The 22,075-nt window shown below is 40.6% G+C and overlaps 3 protein-coding genes across 4 annotated transcripts in view; 1 reads left to right on the forward strand and 2 right to left on the reverse strand.

The window, feature by feature from the left end:
- The window catches only part of MGAM (maltase-glucoamylase), a 253,259-nt gene that overhangs the window by 152,384 nt on the left and 78,800 nt on the right, over positions 1–22,075 (reverse strand). The gene's annotated exons all lie outside the window — the stretch shown is intronic.
- CLEC5A (C-type lectin domain containing 5A) lies at positions 7–18,188 on the forward strand. 2 transcript variants are annotated; one of them, XM_012447493.2, is made up of 7 exons: positions 7–166; positions 686–784; positions 1,604–1,666; positions 3,000–3,068; positions 10,720–10,856; positions 14,772–14,878; positions 16,672–18,188. In XM_012447493.2, the coding sequence occupies exons 2-7, from the start codon at positions 706–708 to the stop codon at positions 16,784–16,786; spliced, it is 570 nt and encodes a 189-aa protein (XP_012302916.1). In that variant the 5' UTR covers positions 7–166; positions 686–705; the 3' UTR covers positions 16,787–18,188. The 2 variants fall into 2 exon arrangements, with proteins under 2 accessions (XP_012302916.1, XP_012302917.1); XM_012447494.2 differs by lacking the exon at positions 1,604–1,666.
- LOC105713721 (olfactory receptor 9A4) lies at positions 21,010–21,954 on the reverse strand. The gene is given in 1 exon segment (XM_012447488.3): positions 21,010–21,954. A coding segment is annotated over 1 exon segment (945 nt).

The raw sequence follows: 22,075 nt of genomic DNA on the forward strand, positions 1-22,075 counted from the left end.
ATTTCTTGGGATTGCTGCCAAGGCAGAGACTGTGAAGAAGGAAGAAGGTTGCCTGAGCAGAAGGAGCATATTCTCAGGAGACGGGGCCCCTGCCAGCCACACCAAGTATTAGGCCACCAGGAAGACCCCCATTTGCAAGCCAGCCCAGCCTTCCAGAGAGAAAGAGGTGAGTCTGTCTGTCCTGGCTGCACAGACTATTGATTCTTCCCCAATGCCAAGACCTTCAGGGATGCCTGTCCTGTCTACAGTCACCTACCCCTGGCGTTTGGAAGGTTGAGGCTTCTGACAACTTAAGTCAGTATGGTGAAGACTACAAACTATGGTGAAGACTATAAACTAAGGTCCTTGGGAACAGGGGTCATTTCAAGGATAAGGGTTCTCAAAATACAGGAGAGGGTTTACTTGTTGGACAGAATTTAGGAGACCACAAATAGGGCCAGACTGAGGCCTAGACCAGGGAATGAGTGAAGGAGAGGCAGCATTCCAAGTTCAAAGGCTCCAATCAATACATGGTTTTTTCTGTGTTCTTGGCCCGTGATGGGTCGCCTCCTGGTACCTATCAATGCCTTGCCTATCTTCCAAGCCTCCCTTGCTCTGGGTACTCTGAGCGAAAGGCTGGGATATGTCCTGGCGAAAATCAGCCTTGTTCCTGAATTCTGATCCTGTTATAATCTAATCTTCACAGGCCCCTGCAGCTCCTTCATCATGAACTGGCACATGATCATCTCTGGGCTGATTGTGGTGGTGATTAAAGTTGTTGGAATGACCTTCTTTCTACTTTATTGTGAGTATTTGGGCAACCTCTTGCCCTAACCTCTGTGTTGTCTTGCTCATGAACTCCTCTGTCAGAATGCAAGCTTGAGTGTAAACGTCACATACCCAAGTCTTTCCACCTGAGAGCCACTGACCCAAACTCAGGTCAATTGGCAATGCCTTTCTCACTCCCCAGCACACACACTGGGCCAGGCTCCTTGGTCTACCTTGGAGATATAGAACTTACCAGTTTCTGATGGTTAGAACCCATGCAAAGCTTTTGCTAGTAGAGTGTTAGTTGGGTGATCTCAGCTGAAGTACTTAGCAGTGCTTGTTATTGTTGCCAAAATCTAAAAATACAGCTCCAGTTCAACCCAATGATAAGACCATGGTAAGAGCTGAATTATAATGTAACAGGATTTAACTGAGAAAGAAATTTCTGTCTGTGTACATATAAATTAATTCATCCAAATGCCTAGTAAAAGAAGGATTTCACTATCCTATCAAAGGATTTCACTGCAATCAGAAACTAGAATCTTCTCCAGCCCCAGAAGCCGATAGGGATAAAAATGAGGAAGGAAATGTGAGTAGGAGACAGTAGTTAGCTAAGAAGTGTCTTCCTCATGATGCAATCTGAAGGTGCAATTCATATCAAGTCAGACAGCAGGAAAGAAATATGAATAAGTGAATGTGGTCACAAACCACATTTACGCATCTTCACTGAGTCAGAGAGTTCAGTATTTCCCACTAACAGTCACAGTACCCTGGCAGCCCCTGTGCTGAGGTTTGTTTGCTATATTCATCATGCAGTCACATTTGGGGCTGAGCCAACAGCCGATTTTCTTTGCAGTCCCACAGATTTTTAACAAAAGCGACGATGGTTTCACCACCACCACCAGGAGCTATGGAACAGGTAATCTGCACGGTGGTAAATCTCCCCATCCTCCTGCTACTTCCATGCTGAATTATTAGAGACCTTCCACACAGCCTCCTTTCCCAAGAAATTCTTTTGGACAAATGTTCCATAAAGATCTTCTAATTAATTCCCTTTCTTTTATATATGAGAAAACCAAGAGCAGACTGAGGGAAATTCCTGATCATCAGTTTTCCTCCTGGATATGGGGGTAATTTATATCTAATCATTGTAATAGAATGTGAAAGTGCTTAATAGCAAGTAGCTATTGGAGATTGAGAGATGAGTGGGGCATGGTTCTCCTCTCCCTATTAAACCAGCTTCCTCTTGAAATCTTACCCAAGAACATCCTTCCTCTCACTTCCTCTTAAGACACCTATTACTACTGAGATCGTTAGGAGAAAGACCATTTCGAAAATATTTATTGAATCCTCTCAGTTATAATCTCAAAGTCGTTTCTGATGAAAACCAGGCTAATACATCTTAGAGTCCATGAACCGGATACTGAAATAAAAAGTGAATGCCAATTTGTTTCATTAAGATAAATGTAAGTAATCTGATCTCAGAGTAAAGTTGTCTTCAACCACAATGGACAAATAACCGGCACCCCTGATGCGATGTTTGACCAACCTCTGAAGCCACTGCAGCTGCCTGCTCAGACAGCCAGTGTTCCCAGGAAAATGAGTCCCCTATATGGGTTTCTAGAAATGAATGGACCCTTCTCTGCTTTTAGAAAATCTCCATAAAGTTCACCTGCTTCCTTGTCTGCCAAAATCCCCTTGGCCCTGAAATTTTGTTCCAATTAGCCTCAGTCCTTAGACCTAATACAGTGCTGATGAGAAAAGAGTCCCAGAGCTGCCCGGGATTATGAGTTTTCATATTGAGTTTGGGACACCAGAAATAGAAAGAACAGCAAAGATGCTATGTGGAGACTTGGAGAGAAGTACTCCCAGCAGTTGTTTGGAGAAAACACTGTCAAAGGTTTATATAAGATAAGAATATGAGAGTTTCCCTCTGACACTAAATTCCTCCATTACTTTTCCTTTCTCCTGTTCTTTTTCTCAGGATTTGATGCCTACTGCTATATTTAAAAAAAAAAAAAAAAAAAAAGAGAGAGACAAGAAATAGGATTTGGGTGTCGAGCATGACAAGTAATGGTAGTTAGATGGAAGGCTCAAAGCAAGAAATTTTCTGAAACATTCTAGCTCAGAGTGGCCAAGAGCTTCTTGTCATCTCCATGATTCAGAGATAGTCACACAGCCCATACTCTGATGTTTCTGTTTCTGTGTTGTATTCGTCATACAGTAACGTTCAGGTTTTCTTTTCACTTCAGTCTCACAGATTTTTGGGAGCAGTTCCCCAAGTCCCAACAGCTTCCTTCCCACAAGGAGCTATGGAACAGGTAAAGTGCATGGTTACAATCTACTCTCCATCCCCTAGGTTCTTATGCACTGAATTCTTAGCGACTTCTCCCATTGTCTTTATTCTTATGGAACTTTTTTGCTCAAAGGGACCATAAAGATCTTCCAGTTCATTCTCTTTATATATATTATTTTGGCTTTTATTTTTTAATTTTCTGAGTATATAGTATTTTTTAATTTTCTGAGTATTGCCTCAAGCATTTATCTTTTGTGTTACAAACAGACTAAAGAATTACAAACTCTTAGTTATGTTTAAATCTGCAATTACACTATGTTTGGCTCTAGTCACCTGTTGTGCCAGCACATACTAGGTCTTATTTATTCTTTCTATTTTTCAGTACCCATTAACAAGCCCCACTTCTCCCCCATACCTCCCCACTGACTACCCTTCCCAGCCATCCATCTATGCTCTGTCTCCATGAGTTTAATTGTTTCAAATTTTACCTCCTGTAAATAAGTGAAAATATGCAAAGTTTGTCTTTCTCTGCCTGGCTTATTTCATGTAACATAATAACCTCCAGTTCGATTCATGTTGTTGCAAATGAAAGGATCTGATTTTTGTATGGATGAAGAGTACTCCATTGTGTATATGTACCACATTTCTTCATCCATTCATCTGTTGATAGACACTTAGGTTATTTCCAAATCTTGGCTATTGTGAAGTGTTGCATTAAAAACAGGAGTGCAGATATCTCTTCAATAGACTGATTTCCTTTCTTTTGAAACTTTACTTAGGAGTAGGATCCCTGGGTCATGTGGTAGCTCTATTTATAGTTGTTTGAGGAGCCTCCAAACTCTTCTCCACAGTTGTTGTTCTAGTTTACATTCCCACCAACCGTGTATGAGAGTTCCCTTTTCTCCAGATCCTCTCCAGCATTGGTTATTGCCAGTCTTTCGGATAAAAGCCATTTTAACTGGGTTGAAATGATACCTCATTGTAGTTTTGATTTGAAATTCTATACTGAGGAATGGTGTTGAGCACCTTTTCATGTTTATATTTGCCATTTGTATGGCTTCTTTAGAGAAATGTCTATTTAGATCTTTTGCCCAATTTTTAACTAGATTATTAGATTTTTTTTCCTATAAAGTTGTTTGGGTTCCTTACATATTCTGGTTATTAATCCCTTGTCAAATGGGTAGTTTTCAAACATTTTCTTCCATTCTGTGGGTTGTCTCTTCACTTTGTTGATGGTTTTCTTTGCTAAGTAGAAGCTTTTTAACTTGATATGATCTCATTTATCTATTTCTCCTTTGGTTGCCTGTGCTTGTGGTATACTACTCAAGAAATCTTTGCTCACTTCAGTGTCCTATAGAGTTTCCTCAAAGTTTTCTTGCATTTTCATAACTTGAGATTTTAGACTTATGTCTTTAATCCACTTTGATTTGGTTTTTGTATATGTAAAGAGATAGGGGGTCTCGTTTCATTCTTCTGCATATGAATATCCAGTTTCCCAGCACCATTTATTGAAGACACTGTCCCTTCCTCAATGCATGTTCTTGGTACCTTTGTCAAAAATGAGTTTACTGTAGATGTATGGAATTATTTCTGGGTTCGCTCTTCTGTTCCAGTCTATGTGTCTGTTGTTATGCCAGTACCGTGGCATTTTGGTTACTAAAACTCTGTAGTATAATTTCAAGTCAGGTAACGTGACTCCTCCAGTTTTGTTACTTTTTTGCTTAGGATAGCTTTGGACAGTCTGGGTCTTCTATGGCTCCATGTACATTTTAGGATAATTTTTTCTATTTCTGTGAAGAATGTCACTGGGTTTTTGACAAAGATTGCATTAAATCTGCAGATTGCTTTGGGTAGTGTGAACATTTTAATAATATTGATTCTTTCAATCCATGAACATGGAATATTTTTCAGTTTTTTGGTGCCCTTGTCAATTTCTTTCACCAGTGTTTTACAGTTTTCATTGGTCAGATCTTTCACTTCTTTAGTTAATTCATAGATATTTTATTGTATTTGTAGCCATTATAAATGGGATTAGTCTCTTAATTTCTTTTCAGAGTGTTCACTGTTGGCATATAGAAATGCTACTAATTTTTGTCTGTTGATTTTGTGTCCTGAAACTTTACTGAATTTATCAGTTCCAATAGCATTATGGTGGAATCTTCAGGTTTTTACAAACATAAGATCATATCATCTGCAAACAAGGACAATTTCACTTCTTCCTTTCCAACTTGGATGTCTTTTATTTCTTTCTCGTCTGACTGCTCTACCTAAGCCTTCAAGTACCATGCTGAAAAACAGTGATGAAAGTGGGTGCAGCCTTGCCATATTCCAGATCTTACAGGAAAGGCTTTCATTTTTTCCCCATTCAATATGATGCTAGCTGTGGGTCTGTCACATATGGCTTTTATTTTGTTGAGGGATGTTCCTTCAATGCTCTGTTTTTTGAGAGTTTTTATCATGAAGGGATGTTGACTTTTATCAAATAATTTTTCAGCATTAATTAAAATGATCATATGGTTTTTGTCCTTCATTCTGTTGATATAATGTATTATATTGATTAATTTGCATGTGTTGAACCATTCTTGCATTCCTGGGTTAAATTCCACTTGGTCATGATGAATGATCTTTTTAATATGTTGTTGAATTCAGCTTGCTAGTATTTTGTTGAGGTATTTTGCATCAATATTGATCACTATATTTGCCTGTAGTTTTCTGTTTTTGATGTGTCTCAATCTGGTTTTGGTATCAGGGTAATGTAGGCTTTATAGAATAAATTTGGAACTATTCCCTCCTCCTCTATTTTTCAGAACAGTTTGAGTAGAATTGGTATTAATTCTTCTTTAATACTTCATCAGTAAAGCCATTGGATCCTGGGCTTTTCTTTATTGGGAGAGTTTTTATCATGGCTTTGATATCATTACTTGTTATTGATCTGTTCAGGTTTTGGATTTCTTTGTGGTTCAATCTTGGTAGATTGTATGTGTCTAGGAATTTGTTCATTTCTTCTAGATTTTCCAATTTACTGGCATATAGTTGCTCAGAGTAGTCACTAATGATCCTCTGAATTTCTGTGCCATCCATTGTAATGTCTCGTTTTTCATCTCTGGTTTTATTAATTTGAGCCTTCTCTCGTTTTTTTCTTGGTCTGGCTAAAGGTTTATTGGTTTTGTTTATCTTTTCAAAAAGCCAACTTTTGTTGCATTGATGTTTTTGTGTTGTTTTCTTCATTTCAATTTATTCAGCTTTGATTTTTATTATTTCTTTTGTTCTACTAATTTTGACTTTGATTTGTGCTTGCTTTTTAGTTCTTTAAGATTTATCATTGGGTTTTTTGTTTGAAGTTTTCCTTTTTTTTTTTTTGATGTAGATATTTATGGGTATAAACTTCCATCTTAATATCCAATAGGTTTTGGTATGTTGTGTTTTCATTATCATTTGTTTCAAGAAATTTTCCAATTCCCTTCTTAATGTCTTTGCTAACTGACTGGTCATCCAGGAGCATATTGTTTAATTTCCATGTATTTATACAGTTTCCAAATTTTCTCATTACTGACTTCTAGTTTAATTCCATTGTGGTCAGAGAAGATGCTTAATATTATTTCAATTTTTTGAATGTTTTAAGACTTGTTTTCTTACCTAACATATGGTCTGTCCTTGAGAATAATCCATATGCCGAGGAAAAGAATGTGTATTCTGTAGCTGATCAATAGAATGTTCTATAAATATCTATTATGTCCATTTGATCTATAGTATAGATGAAGTCCAATGTTACTTTGTTGATTTTTCCATCTGAAAGACTGGTCAAATGCTGAAAGCAGAATGTTAAATTCTCCTCTTGCTGAAATGGCCCTTTTATCATTATATAGTCACCTTCTTTGTGTCTTCTTATAGTTTTGTCTATTTTGCCTAATAAAAGTATGGCTACTGTTGCTCCTTTTTGGTTTCCATTGGCATGGAATATCTCTTTTCATCCCTTCATTTTCAGTCAGTTTGTGTCTTTATAGGTGGAGTGTGTTTCTTGCGGAAAATAGATCATTAGGTATTGTTTTTTCGTCCATTCAGCCACTCTACATAGTTTGATTGGAGAGTTTAATCCATTTACATTCAATATTATTATTAAGTAAGCACTTACTTCTGCCATTTCGTTGTTTTCTTGCTGTTTTTCGGTCTTCTTTTCCCCTTTCTTTCCTTTCTGTCTTCCTTTTAGTGAAGGTGATTTTCTCTGGTGGTATGATTTAATTTCTGCTTTTTGTGTATCTATTGTATGTTTTTTGATTCAAGGTTACTATGAGGCTTGCAAATGCTATCTTATAACCCATTATTGTAAGGTGTTAACAACTTAACTCTTCTTGCATAAACAAACAAATCTAGCAAAAAAAGAAAATAAAACTCTACACTTTAACTTTGTCTCCCAGTTTTTAACTTTTTGTTGTTTCCATTTATAACTTTGTTTTTACTATGTCTTGAAAAGTTGTAGTTATCATTTTTATTGGTTCATCTTTTAGTCTTTCTACTTAAGACTACTTTACATACCACAGTTACACTGTTATGATATTGTGTTTTTCTATGTACCTACTATAATCAACAAGTTTCATATATTCAGATGATTTCTTATTGCTCATTAATGTCCTTTGCTTTCAGATTAAAGAGCTACTTTTAGCATTTCTAATAGGACTGTTCTGTTGTTGATTAAATCCCTCAGCTTTTATTTTTCTGGAAAAGTCTTTATTTCTCCTTCATGTTTGAAGGATATTTTCATCAGATGTGCTATTCTAGGGTAAAGGGTTTTTTCCTTCTGCAACTTAAATATGCCATGCCATTCTCTCCTGGACTGTAAGATTTCTACTGAAGAGTCTGCTGCCAGACATATTGGAGCTCCATTGTACATTATTTGTTTCTTTTCTCTTGCTGCTTTTAGGATCCTTTCATTATCCTTGACCTTTGGGAATTTGATTATTAAGTGCCTTAAGGTGGTCTTCTTTGGGTTAAATCTGCTTGGTGTTCTATAACCTTCTTGTACTTGGATATTGATATCCTTCTCTAGGTTTGGAAGTTCTCTGTTATTATCCCTTTGAATAAACTTTCTACCTCTATCTCTTTCTCTACCTCCTCTTTAAGGCCAGTAACTCTTACACTTGCCCTTTTGAGGCTATTTCTTAGATCTCACAGCTGTGTTTCGTTGTTTCTTACTCTTTTTTCTTTTGTCTCTTCTGACTTCTGTGATCCCTCTGATTCTGTTATTAAGATATTCTGATGCATTCCTCAGTATGTGAATTTCATTTTTTAACTCCAGAATTTCTGATTGATCCTTTTTAATTATTTAATCTCTTAGTTTATCTGATAGAATTCTGGATATCTTCTCTGTGTTATCTTGAATTTCTTTGAGTTTCCTCAACCCAGCTATTTTGAATTTTCTGTACAAAAAGTCATATATTTCTGTTTCTCCAGGATTGGTCCCTGGTGTCTTACTTACCTCAATTAGTGAGGTCATGTTTTCCTGAATGGTCTTAATATTTGTGGATGTTCATCAGTGTCTGTGCATTAAAGAGTTAGATATTTATTGTAGTCTTCACAGTCTGGGTTTGTTTATACCTGTCCTTCTTGGGAAGGCTTTCCAGGTATTCAAAAGGACTTGGGTGTTGTGATCTAAGCTCTATCTGCATGGGGGACATCCCAACCCCAGTAACACTGTGGGTCTTGCAGACTCATAGAGGTACCCACGTTGTTGTTCTTGGATAAGATCTGAAAGAATTATCGGGATTACCAGACAGAGACTCTTGTTCTTTTTCCTTACTTTCTCCCAGAGTCTCTTTCTCTGTGCTGAGCTGCCTAGAGCTGAGAATGGGATGACACAAGCATCCCTGTGGCCACCACCACTGGGACTGCATTGGGTCAGACCTGAAGCCGGCACAGCACTGAGTCTCACCCAAAGCCCACTGTAACCACTACTCGGCTACTGCTTATGTTTTATCAAGGTCCTAAGGCTCTGTAATCAGCACATGGTGAAGCCAGCCATGCCTGTGACCTTCCCTTAGGGAAGTGAGTTCCCCCAGGCCTCAAATAGGTCCAGAGATGCTATCTTAGAACTAGGGACTGGAGTCAAAACCTTATAAATCTACCTGGTGTTCTATCTTCCTGTGGCTGAGCTGAAACTAAATCATGAGACGCAGTTCTTTCCACTCTCCCTCCGCTTTCCACAGGCAGAGGAGCTCACCCTGTGACCACTGCCACCCCAGGCCTGCAGGGTCAGTGCCAGACTACCACTGATTTTTTTTTAAGGCTCAATGGCCCTTTGGTCAGCTTGTCATGAATGCCAAGAACCCACCCTTTATATCTGTGGGCTCCTATCTGATCCAGGGCAGGTCCAGAAATGCTATCCATGAGTCAAGGCCTGGAATCTTAGACCCCAAGAGCTTTCCTTTACCTCTCTTTGACCAGGCTGCTATATAACATGAAAGACAAAGCCTCCTTTACTTTTCTCTCTTCTTTTCTCAAGCAGAAGGATGTGCTGGGTCTCACCTCTGAGACAGCTCAGTATCAGCCAAGGCCCACAGCATACTACCTAGGTATTGCTGCTGGTTATTCAGGGCCTAAGAACTCTTTCATCAGCAGGTGAGGGATCCTGTCAGGATAGTGTCCTTATCTTCAAGACAGAGGATTCCCTTTTGGCTCAGGGTGTGTCTAGGTGTGTCTGGAAATATCTTTCAGAAATTAGGCTTTGGAATCGGGACCTCACAACTCTGTCTAGTGCCCTATTCTACTGTGGCTGAGCTGGTATCCAAGACAAAGCACTCTATATTCTTCCCTCTCCTCTCCTCAAGTAGAAAGAAAGGGTCTCTTTCGAAGCTGCAAGTCGTGCTTCTTGGGGTTGGGAGCGCAATGGCACAAGCATTCCCTTGGCCACCCTGGCTGGTATCTCAGTAGGTGCCCCCTAATTCTACTAGCTCAAAGCCCAGCTTAGCACAAGGACTTGCCTAGGAGTTGCAGTCCTTGTGGCTTAGACTACCTTTCAAGTTTATTTAGGGCCCAAAAGCAATTCAGCTCACAGTGGCAAGGCTTGCCAGAACTCAAGTTTCAACCACTGGGATGGGTTATTCCCCTCCGGCTAGCAATCATCTGCATGCTCCCTCCATGGTTGGGCATCAGCTGAGTTCAGCCCGTTTTGCCCTCCACAATGACAGGGCAGCACTGAGTCCAATGTAAAGTCTCAAAATCCCTGCACACTCCCTCTCCCATGCACATAGATTTTACCATGCCAGCTGTCACTGCGGCAAGGATAGAGGAAGGGTGGTGTCAGCAATTCAAGACTGTCTTTCCTGCCCTCTGCAGTATCTCCTTCAGCTATAGGAAATTAAACCCAGGTACTGAGTGTTCATCTAATTTTTTGTTCTCATGTACATGTTTGTGCTTTTTTGTGTGCAGATAGTGTTCAAATTTGGTGTTCCTGTAGGGGAATGATATTTGGCCATTGTGCTCTGCTCCTCCTTATTCTCCTTTTATATTATTGTTAGGGAACCGGACTAGACTGGGTGGAATTTCTTCCTGGATGGAGAGTAATTTGTACCAATATATTTGTTAAAACAAAACAAAACCATGTATCACTATTTTATGACTTAGTTCCAGGATTTATACCCCAAACCAGTAATCTCATACTCTCCTTTCTTGAACCTCTTCAGCCTGCCCGAAAGAGTGGGAATTTCATCAAGGAAGATGTTTCTTCTTATCCACTTCTGAATCATCTTGGAATGAAGGCAGAGAGTTTTGCGAAAGAAAAGGATCCACACTGGCAATTGTCAACACACCAGAGAAACTGGTGAGGACACTGGAATGGTACAGTAAAGCCATACACTCTACACAGCCTCAGTGAGTGGGTGTTATGGGGTGGAAATTTAGGGGAGTGGCGAAGGAGTGGAGTGAGGAATGGGGAGGTGGCTGAAAAACTGAAGCTGTTTGTTCTGGACTGGGGGTTAGGAGACTCTTTTTAGTAGCAGTGAAGCAGCATGTTTTTCAGTTTCATTTAACCACAGAAATCCACACCTGTGGTCTTTTCTATGGGGCACAGCAATGAGCTGGTATCCTGGGGATGGGCCAAGATATTTAAAGTGTAGCAAATGACCAAATGAGCTGATGTGTGTAAAAGTTGTTTAACAACTAAAAGAATACTTCGTAGATATGAAATGTCAATGTACCATCCCAGTCTGCATAGTAAACAAGGAAGATGTGGATTGACAACATTTGTAATATGAAAAACAAATAATCAGGTCATAGGACTGAATTTGCAGTTAATGATCATAACAATCATAAGGATGTATTATTATTCACATTTTATAAATGGAAACTAGGGCACAGAAAAGTAATTTGCCCAAGGTCAAACAACAGAATATGGAATTGAATTTAGATCTCACTGACTCCAAAACCCATACTCTAATCAATTATTGACTAAAATAAATTATGTCTAAATGCTTAGACACTGTGCTACATACACTATACTCCTGCTTATCTCGCTTCTATCCCTTTATTCCTCCTCTAAAAAGTTCTCCTGTGATTAAGAAGAATTTGTTAGAGGATCTTTTTCTCTGAATCTTGGTAATAGATGACCAAGGGATCTGGATGCTACAGACCCTCTAGGGATAAGTACCCAGGTAGCAAGGGAAAACGTCCTCAGGTAGAAAACCAGGAGCAAGACAGGGGAATTAAAAGAGGAAAGGAGGGAAGGCAAAAGGAAGAGACAAATGTGGCAAGTCTGCCACACCCATTAAGTTTTGTGGATTTCAATTTGCATCCTTGGTGATGAACAAGGTCATCTGACCAGCCTGACCAACATGGTGAAACTACGTCTCTGCTAAAAATTAGCCAGGTGAGATGGTGCACACCTGAAATCCCAGCTATTTAAGTAGCTGAGGCATAAGAATTGCTTGAACCCAGGAGGCGGAGGCTTCAGTGAGCCATGATTATGCCACTACACTCCAGCCTAAGCAACAGAGCAAGACTGTCTCAAAAGAAAAGAAAAAAGGAAAAGAAAAAGACAGAGGTCATCATGCCAATGGTTTGCTGGTGACTCTCAAGTCTGTATCTCCAGCTCATCCTTCTCCTCCAAACAAGTATATCAAATTCCACTTTGATATTTCAAGAGCCCCACAACCTATGTTCAAAACTGAATGAGTTACATTTGACCCCACCACTCCTCCTTCTGCGTTCCACATACTGGCGAGTAGTCATCTTACCCAAGATTGAAGGCTAAGAGTTTTCTCGAACTTTACCTTCTCTTTTCCTCCTCAATTATTTGTTAACCAAGTCCTTTTCTCTCTATGCCCACAACAAATAGTTCAACTCTCGCCTGAATTTCTTCAGCATTCTTCTAATTCATCTCCTTGCCTCCAGTTTTGCCCTCTTTCTAGCTATCCTCCACAGAACTGACATCATGATACCTTTAAGGCTCTAAACTGTCTGTGCCATTTTCCAAATTAAAGTGGCTTAAACCCCAGTTCTCCTAGCATGGCATATGTCAGGTTCATGACTACACCAAATGTCACACTCAGGGTCAGGTTCCAAGCTGAGGTCTGAGGGGAGTGGGTGGGTGGCAGATAGCTGAAAGAACACTTAGGGGGCCATAAGCAGGTGGCATGTAGTTTGTAGTTTTCAGCAGCTCTCTCATAAGCAGCTTTCTCACACTGTCTGTCTCGGCTGCTTGCTCCTGCCACTCCCATGCACAGCTGCGCAGCCAGCTGTCCCTTGCCTTCAGGGTCAGCAGCTTAATTCTTTCTCTCTCTGGGCATGAGTGCATGCTGAGCCGTGTCCTGGCTCCCCTCTGTCCCTCTGCAAGATCTTGCAGATGGACAGCTTTGGTTCTCTCTCTCTCTGGGCGCCAGTGCCTGCACAAGAGTGCCTGTACCATGTCAAGACATGTTTAGCCAAGCCGAGCTGCATGCACAGCAATTGGCAGGTCAATTATACCTTCTTCAAACAATAGTGGCTCCGAGCCAAGCATGAGTTTACACAAACAGGTTATATAACAAGTATATACTTGTTATATAGGCCTACGCCCTAAACTCGCTGAGTCACTTTGGCCCAGATGTCCGCCTTGACCTATTCCTTGACCGAAGCACATCCGTGTACCTTACAGCATGCAGGCCTTGCACAGAGCAACCTTTGTGCCTTCCCTCCAGCCTTGTCTCTCAAACCACCTCCCTGCCACCTCTGCACTAGCTACACTGAGCATCCTGTAGTTCCTCGAATGCTCCAGGCTGCTCCCTCGCCTGCCTGTAGTCCATGCTCTCTCTTCCAGGAAGTCCATACCCTCCCCTACAGTTTGTCTGACAAACTTAGCCTAAAATTCATCTCAGGTATCACCTCATCAATCATTCTAGAAAAGCTTCAGATCTATGTAGAATGATCACTTCCTCCTTTCTGCATCTTCCAGATCTAGTATATAATGTCCTAGTACTACACCTGAGATACCTCATTATGCTGGTTAAGTTGGTTGTCTTCCCTTATTAAACCTGTGGGGACCGCTGACTTTTTAATAATGGTGATAAAATCTATGTACCTCTTCCCAGAAACATTACATAAGCAAAATATTTTTCATAAAATTCCAGTGGCTTCATAGTTTTCCTGGGAAACTATCAATGGCTTCCAGCATGATAATTCAGCATTAAGGACTCTTGTTTCAGACCATGGGTCAGAGAACTTTCTTTAAAAAGGGCCAGATAATATACATTTTAAGCTTTTCAGGGCATTGGTCTCTGTTACAACTATACAACTCTGCTGCTGTAGCTTGAAAGCAGTCATAGACAGTATGTGAACAATGGGCATGGGTGCATTTCAATAAAACATTTACCGAAACAGGATGCAGGCTGGATTTGGCCCACTGGCTGTAGTTTGCCAACCCTCTTGATCATAATTTCTTTGAGGATAAATATACTTGTTTCCATATCCTCAGCCTAGTACAATGCATGGCACATAATAGACACTCAAAAGATGTTTGGTAAATGAGAAGATTCAGTAATTCCTTAAAAAGTAATGAAATAAGATGTTTCAGAAAAGTAGAAACGAAGGCAATAGCCATGGGGATGGAAAGAATGAGACTTGGATACCCACTGATTATGGGAGGCATATGACAAGTATAGGAAACACTTCTGGCTGAAATGATTGATAATGTTTCAATTAGTCTAGGACTAGTGTCAAATTAGCAAATATTCAACAAGCACTTGCTTATTTCTTCTTGGATTATCTGCTTTAGCAATACACTTTTAAATCTTGCTGTTTTCCTCTGCTAAGTGAAACCCATTTTGTTAGCACTTGATTTAGCCTTATTTAGCATACAAAATTTCTGGCAACGAAAACAATCCTGTGGATAGAAGCATGACAGATTTTTTTTAATGACCCTGTTTTAGATTGCACAGTACCCCTTCCCCTTCATTCTCACAGTGTGGTCCCTGGACAGCAACATCAGTATCACCTGGGCATTTGGTAGAAAAGTAAATTACTGGTTCCCTTGACTGGACCTACTTAACCAGGAGCCCAGCAGTCTGTGTTTTAACAAGACCTAGGTTTCCAGATTCCCTGTGAAGCTTGACGACAACCTCTTTAGGGTTAATGGTGAGTCCTAGCTACAGCCAGTCTCAGAGTTCCCTACCAGCCTTCTTTATTCCCAGGATCAGATATAATCGTAGGCTCAAGAGAGGCATCATTAAAACACTCACTATTGAAATTTCTTTTTAATTTCTAGAAGTTTCTTCAGGACCTAACTGAGGCTGAGAAGTATTTTATTGGCTTAATGTACCACCGTGAAGAGAAAAAGTGGCGTTGGATCAACAACTCTGTGTTCAATGGCAAGTACGTGAACATCCCAGTTTCCTGGGGAATCTTGGTTTGCCTCAAAAGACCAAACCTGAGATTGATGGGTTCACGCTGGAATAGCTCAAATGCTGACACTTGACTCTGTTCTGCTCCTCTCCTTTCTTCCAACCCATCAATTCCCTGAGACACATTTTTATAAACTTTTTATTATGAGAGAGATCAAATTTTCATAAGGAGAGAGAAGAGTATTCATATAGCAAATTATTTTGTTCAAATCAAGATCCAAACAAATCTACATACATAGCATTTGTTTTATGTATCTGTAGCTCTCTATAGATGCTAGTTTCTATAGCACTGAGCATTTCTGACTGATCAAAAGGGCTTAATATGTTGACTTCAAACAGACTGGATATGAGTCTAGACTGGATGCTAGCTATCTCCAGGAGACAGGGTCAGGTTTATGGAGGCAACTCAACTGGTATAGAGATGAGATCTGTTTCTATAATACCTAGCATTTCTCATTGATCAAAAGAGCTTAGGCTTTTAACCCACAGAAATTATATACTAGATTTTATTGCAAAACACCTACAAGTTTCCCCAGATGTGCCTTCTTTATCTAAAGAAAGGTTATTATAAGCAACTTAAAACTATGAACTTCTCATTCTCAAGGGCTATCTCCTATGACTTGTTCCATGGAGATAAGCATTGGTGAGAACACCAATAATTTTCCCAGTGTTTATATGAAAGTAGTGATTCAGACAGAGTCAGGTCAGTCCCCTAGCTTGTAACTGGGCTTCCCAACAGAAAGGAGGAAATTAATATTTATTCAGTGTCTGCTAATGCTGGCACTATGCTAACACTTTGCATATGTTGTTTCCTGAAATATTCCCCATGATGCTACATGAAAAGCTTTTATCACTCCCCATTTCACAGACAGTTGAATTGAGGACAAGAAAAGCTTAGAAATGCGTTAAATATCACAAAGCAGGGGCCAGGCGTGGTGGCTGACACCTGTAATCCCAGCACTTTTGGAGGCCAAGCCAGGTGGATCATGAGGTCAGGAGTTAGAGACCAGCCTAACCAATATGGTGAAACCTCATCTCTACTAAAAATACAAAAAAATTAGCCAGGTATGGTGGCACATGCCTGTAGTCCTAGCTACTCGGGAGGCTGAGGCAGAAGAATTGCTTGAACCCTGGAGTCAGAGGTTGCAATGAGCCGAGATTGCACCACTGCACTCCAGCCTGGGTGACAGAGTGAGACTTCATCTCAAAATATAGATAGATAGATAGATAGATAACAAAGCTAGTCCAAAACTCATGACCTCTCTGTGAAACCAGAGTCTTTTCAGTCAGACTGAAACAAAGTGAATGACAGAAAAAGAGGTGAAAGAACCAACACGTATCCCCACTAAGTTTTTCTGAAGCCACTACAGTCTGGAAAGGGATGCACAACCTCTCTCCTTTTTCTTTCTGTTCTCCCACTGTGAACACACATACTGTCCTCAACAATACCTTTGGAAGAAGAGTCCGCCCATGAGATGCTTCTAACCAAACACCAGAGTGAGTTGATCCAAGACTGTATCAAGCCATACAAGCTCACGGGAGAGCTGACAGGAAAGGGTCAGTTTAGAGCTGCATCTGGGGAACTGGATTAGGAGAGGAATTTGAGCTATAAAGAAGGCTGCCCAAGTAAGTAGAGGTGTGTGTGGGCCCCATAGTCTGCTGCCCTTCCAGGCAAAACTGCAAGACTCTCACTCTGGAATCAGGAAGAGGCTGAGCTAAAAAGATGGGCCATCATCATCCTTTTTTTTTTTTTTTCTCATTTAGTGTCACCAATCAGAATCAGAATTTCAACTGTGTGACCATTGGGCTCACCAAGACACTTGATGCTGCATCATGTGACATCAGCTACCGCAGGATCTGTGAGAAGAATGCCAAATGATCACAGTTCCCTGTGACAAGAATCATACTTGCAACTCTTTCTGAATCCGTGCAGGTCGTCTGGCCAATGATTCTTTTACCTATCTGTCTACCAATAGTGGTCCTTGCCTGTTTGGGAAACCAAGCTTCTTTCTTCTGCACCGGGGGACTGGATGCTAGCCATCTTCAGGAGACAGGATCAGTTTTATAGAGACAACTCGGTATAGAGATGAGGTCTGCTTCTGTAGCACTGAGCATTTCTGACTGATCAAAAGGGCCTAGTCTATTGGCAGAGTTTGTTTTATTTTAGCCTCAGAGTACATACCACACTACCAGGGAGCAACTGTAGACTGAGGAATTGTAAACATTATTTAGTGAGTAGCATGGTGGAAGAGGGATAAACGTAGCTCCTGTGACCTCATCTCTGTTCTTAAGGGAACCCCATTCACATGCCCCTTTCAACTCCACAAGCTGGGGTAGTAGCTCTCCTCAGTCTGAACTAAGGCTGTGCCTTGGGGAGGGCTCCTAGTGCTGAGCTTGGAGCACAGACAGCAGCACTGTTTATGGGAATGGAGAGAGGTCTGGGCAGGATAGGAACCTTCTTGGGGACCCCTTTGAAGAAATCCAGACAGCCAAGGAAACCAAACACACTGGATTTCTGTTCTTCAGCAAAGCCCTGAAGAGACACTCAAGCTAAAATTCCCTTGTCATATTTCTGAAATCCCATCATAACATATGTAATTCCTTTGCAACCAAAATTTAGGTAAGCAGACATCATTTGCTCTGAAGGTTTTGACTACCTGGCTATATTTGTTGAGTATGTTTTAAGAATTTTGGTTAGACTCTTGGGCACTAATAATCTCAATATATTTGTGCCTTCAGTTCTAGAGAGAGCCTGATACCAGGCACAGCCTACTGACCCAAGGAGCCTGGCACTGGTTGGCATCACATTGATCTAGAACTGGTCCAGCTGACAAAGCAGTAGAAAAAGAGGAGGGCTGCTCAGGAAAGCATTGGCTGGGGGCGAGGAGTAAGCACATAGTAGAATGGGAACATCAGGGTCAAATAGAAATCACCTGAGACAAGAAACAGGCGTTCATTTGGCAACACGGGAAGAACAGCAAGAAAGAGGAAGAAAAGTATTGTAGTACCCTGGCTGTCCTCTACACTCACAAGACATCAGCTACATACCCTGCTCAGTGCATGAGAAAGAGAAAAGAGATGCCTTGTGTGTTCTGAGTAACAATAATTAAACCATAAGGAAGACCGTGTATAAAACTAAAGGAAATAATAGTCACCTAAATATAGTGCTTACCATTTTGTGTCTAATAACAATGAACCACAGTAATTATTGTACATATCATTATATGCATACCAAACTAAATTGTTGTAAATTATGTTTTTTATTACAACACTAAGTTCTGTTTCTGTATTCCTAGGTTTCATTATTTTTGGCTCCTTAACATGGCCATTTACAATTTTTTTAAATGAGATAACACATCAGGTGCCAGAATTTGCTTGAAGGGAGTTACCGGGAATAATTTGTGTTTGAGATGGGGTGGATATTGTAATTATATTAGTAGCTGGTGGAGATACAAGTTCTCTGACTGTGTTGGTAAAGAATAAGTGCTACGGTTGGGGAGGAATAACATGAGGAGAAATGCCGATACAGGTGATGGGGGGACGGAGGCAGCAAACCACATTGCCATGTTTGTACCTATGCAAAAATCCTGCATGATCTGCACATGTACCCCGGAACTAAGGTACATTAACAATAATAAAAAAAGAATAAGTGCTACAATGAGAAGGGAAGAAAGGCTGAGTCTAGGCAGAGAAAAGAATCAACAGCACTCTAGCCAAAGGCAAGCCCTAGAACTCAGACAACAGAAAGGAAATCCTAATCCTTCTGTTTTGAGAAGAGAGAACTATAGTTGCTTCACTTCCTATTTCATGACAGAATAACTGTAAACTTTTAAGATCAGGAAATGTAGACATCTAGTGATGTCTTTAGTAGACAGTTTAAATTTCCCCCAAGATAAGGAGATATTTCTGTGCAGGTTCTAAAAGGAGCCCAGTAGCCTGGGGTGAGGGTGGGGAGTAGATAGGAAATATGTGGGCTTTGGTTTAAGTTCATCATTGGGGGAGTTTCTGGATCCTTGGAAACTTAGGTAAATGTGATTTTTATTAGATAGCAGTGGCCTGCTTTAAAAAAAAAAAAGCAATGAAAATTTAGCAGACCATTGAATTTGAGTTTTGACTTTGCTTCTAATATGCTGTGTGAATCCTTACAGTGTTCTTACCCTTTCTTTGTCTTAGTTTCCTTACCGATAAAATGGACTAGTAATGCCTATCTCAAAAAATTCTTGCACATATTAAATAACATTCCTTTACGTATCTCAGTGGCATTAGACATTAGGAGAAACATTTTGTGGAGGATTTGAAGTTGAGATCTTCATCCAAGAAGTAGCTTTTCAATGTGCTAAGCTTAATGTAGGCAAGCCACTTAATTTTTCAGAACTTGTTTACTTATTTATAATATGGGAATAAAAATATGTCCAAGTCAGAGAAGGGTGCTTTAAAAATGTTGTGGCCAAGCCACATGGAGATCAAAGGCACACTTTTCATGACTTCAAATGTGGCCCAGCCTAGGTCAGCCAACCCCCATCCAACCCTTAGACTCATGAACAAATCCACCTGAGATCAGCTGAGCCACCCTATATCAGCTGAAACTTTAAGCATGAAAATAAACTCGGGAGGCTGAGGCAGGAGAATTGCTTGAACCCAGGAGGCAGAGGTTGCGGTGAGCCAAGATCGCACCATTGCACTCCAGCCTGGGTAACAAGAGCGAAACTCCGTCTCAAAAAAAGAAAAAAAAAAAAGGAAAGAAAGAAAAGCATAAAAATAAGAGCTTGTAGCTGTGTACCACTGGAGTTTTCTGGTTATCTCCTTTATAGCAAAATCTAACTGATGCAATCTCCGTCTGGCCTCCCTCCAACTCCCTTTGTTGTCCTTAGCGTATTGTCCATCCAGCAACCAGGATGATCTTGTTACAACATTACACAGATTCTGTCACTCTTCTTCAGCCCCCTGCGATGGTTTTCCAATGTGCTTCTGGAAAGAGCAAACGTCTGGAAAAGGCTCACAAGGCTCTACATGGTCTACTTTCCAGTGACCGCTCCGATTGCACTTGCTGTTGCTTTCTCCCTTGCACACTCCATCTCGGCGTCTTTGCTACACCTTCCCTGGGATCTCACACTTACTACTCACTATGCCTGGAATGTTCTTTAACAGGTTTCCAAATGTATCACCACCTTACCTCTCTCAATCCCTCCCTGAAAACCTTATTTGAAATTTCAGCACTCCCCCAAGAGATATTCCCTTTCATTCCTGTCTCACTTTTCTTCATAATACTTCTTCACCATCTAACATACTATATTCGATAGCTTTATTGAAATATAATTCACATCCCATAAAATTAATTCATTGAAAATGTACTGTTCAGTGGTTTTTGGTATATTCATAGATATTTACAACCATCACCTCAAAAAGAAAGCCTGCACTCCTAAGCTATCACTATCCCATGTCTGCATTCCCCTCAGCCCTAAGCAACCACCAGTCTCCTTTCTAGACTATGTAGATACTCTATCTCTGACATTCATTTTTTTCAAACTTTAATTGTGAAATCATCATATCTTAAGCAAGGCATATGACAGATAGATAGCCAGACATGTCTTAAAAATAATAAAGTGGGCTGGGCGTGGTGGCTCACGCCCATAATGCCAGCACTTTGGGAGGCCGAGGCGGGTGGATCACGAGGTCAAGAGATCGAGACCATCCTGGTCAACAGGGTGAAACCCCGTCTCTACTAAAAATACCAAAATTAGCTGGGCATAGTGGCACACGCCTGTAGTCCCAGCTACTCGGGAGGCCGAGGCAGGAGAATTGCTTGAACCCAGGAGGCAGAGGTTGCGGTGAGCCGAGATCGTGCCATTGCACTCCAGCCTGGGTAACAAGAGCGAAACTCTGTCTCAAAAATAATAATAATAATAATAATAATAAAGTGAATTTCAGGTAACAACTAACCATATTTAAAAACTGAAGCTGTAATTTGAAAGTCTTTTGTTGCACCCAAATTATTTGGTAATGGTAATAATTATGATGCAGCTCAAAGATTAGCAAGTTTTTTTCAGATTATTCTAGAATCCATACCAAGTGCTTTACCATGTAAAATTCCTCAGAGCAGAACTAATTCCCGAATAGTTGACAGCAGTGTTTCACCCTATCACGAAGGACCTCTATGACTTTATCATTCCGGAGGGTGAAGATAAAAGGATTGAGGAAAGGAGTTACTACTGAAACCATCAGGGAAACGACCCGATTGTAATCAGCTGCCTGTGTTTGCTTGGGTTTCACATAGAGAAACAGGCAGCTGCTGTAGCCGATCACAACACAGGTGAAGTGGGAGGCACAGGTGGAGAAGGCTTTCCTCCGGCCAGAGGCTGACGGGATCTTGAGGATGGTGGAGATGATGTAGGTGTAGGAGACGATTGTAGGGATCAAAGAACCAGAGAGAACAAAAACAGCCATTAAGAAGAAGATAAACTCTGTGAAAAGAGTATTATTGCAGGATAGTTTGAGCAATTGCCCTCGGTCACAGAAAAAATTGTTCACCACATTTGATTTGCAGTAAGTAAGCTGAAACGTGGCGTAGACTGGCCAGATTTAAAAAAGGAACCCAAAAACCCAGGACACAAGAACCACAATGTTGCAGGTGCGTCTGTTCACAATGATGTTGTACCTCAAAGGGTTACACACAGCCACATAGCGGTCCACAGCCATTGCTCCAAGTAATGCAAACTCCGTTGTCCCCACAGCAAGGTACAGGAAGAGCTGGACAACACAGGCAGACAAAGATATTGCCTGCATTCCAGGCAGCAGCAATCCCCAAAGCATCACAGGGATGATTATGGTTGTGACCAGAACCTCCAGGACAGAGAGGTGACCAAGGAAGAAATACATGGGGGACTGCAGACGTTTATCCACACAGACAATCACGATGATGACCATGTTTCCCGTTAATGTCACCAAGTAGAAAAAGAAGAATATAGCAAAAAGGATATGATGTAGTTCTTCAGAGCCGGGGAAGCCAAGGAGATAAAATTCAGTGGCACTAGAGTAATTCATCAACATTTAGTTCTAAGCCCTTGCTCCTTGTGAAATCCAGAGAGCAAATGAGAGAGAACACTGCTTCTCATCCTAAAATGATTAAAGACATTTCAGGTTGAAAAGACATTCCTCTCCTGCTCCTCAA

The sequence above is a fragment of the Aotus nancymaae genome, unplaced genomic scaffold, assembly GCF_030222135.1.
Source record: "Aotus nancymaae isolate 86718 unplaced genomic scaffold, 86718_ANA_hifiasm-v0.15.2.pri h1tg000002l, whole genome shotgun sequence".
In the NCBI taxonomy this organism is placed as follows: Eukaryota; Metazoa; Chordata; class Mammalia; order Primates; family Aotidae; genus Aotus; species Aotus nancymaae.

Excerpts from the sequence above, each read along its gene's own strand:
- CLEC5A (XM_012447493.2), top strand. The coding sequence starts at position 706 with ATGAACTGGCACATGATCATCTCTGGGCTGATTGTGGTGGTGATTAAA. Across the intron at positions 1,667-2,999 it reads CACCAGGAGCTATGGAACAG|TCTCACAGATTTTTGGGAGC; the intron begins GTAATCTGCACG and ends TTTTCACTTCAG. Across the intron at positions 14,879-16,671 it reads AACTCTGTGTTCAATGGCAA|TGTCACCAATCAGAATCAGA; the intron begins GTACGTGAACAT and ends TTTCTCATTTAG.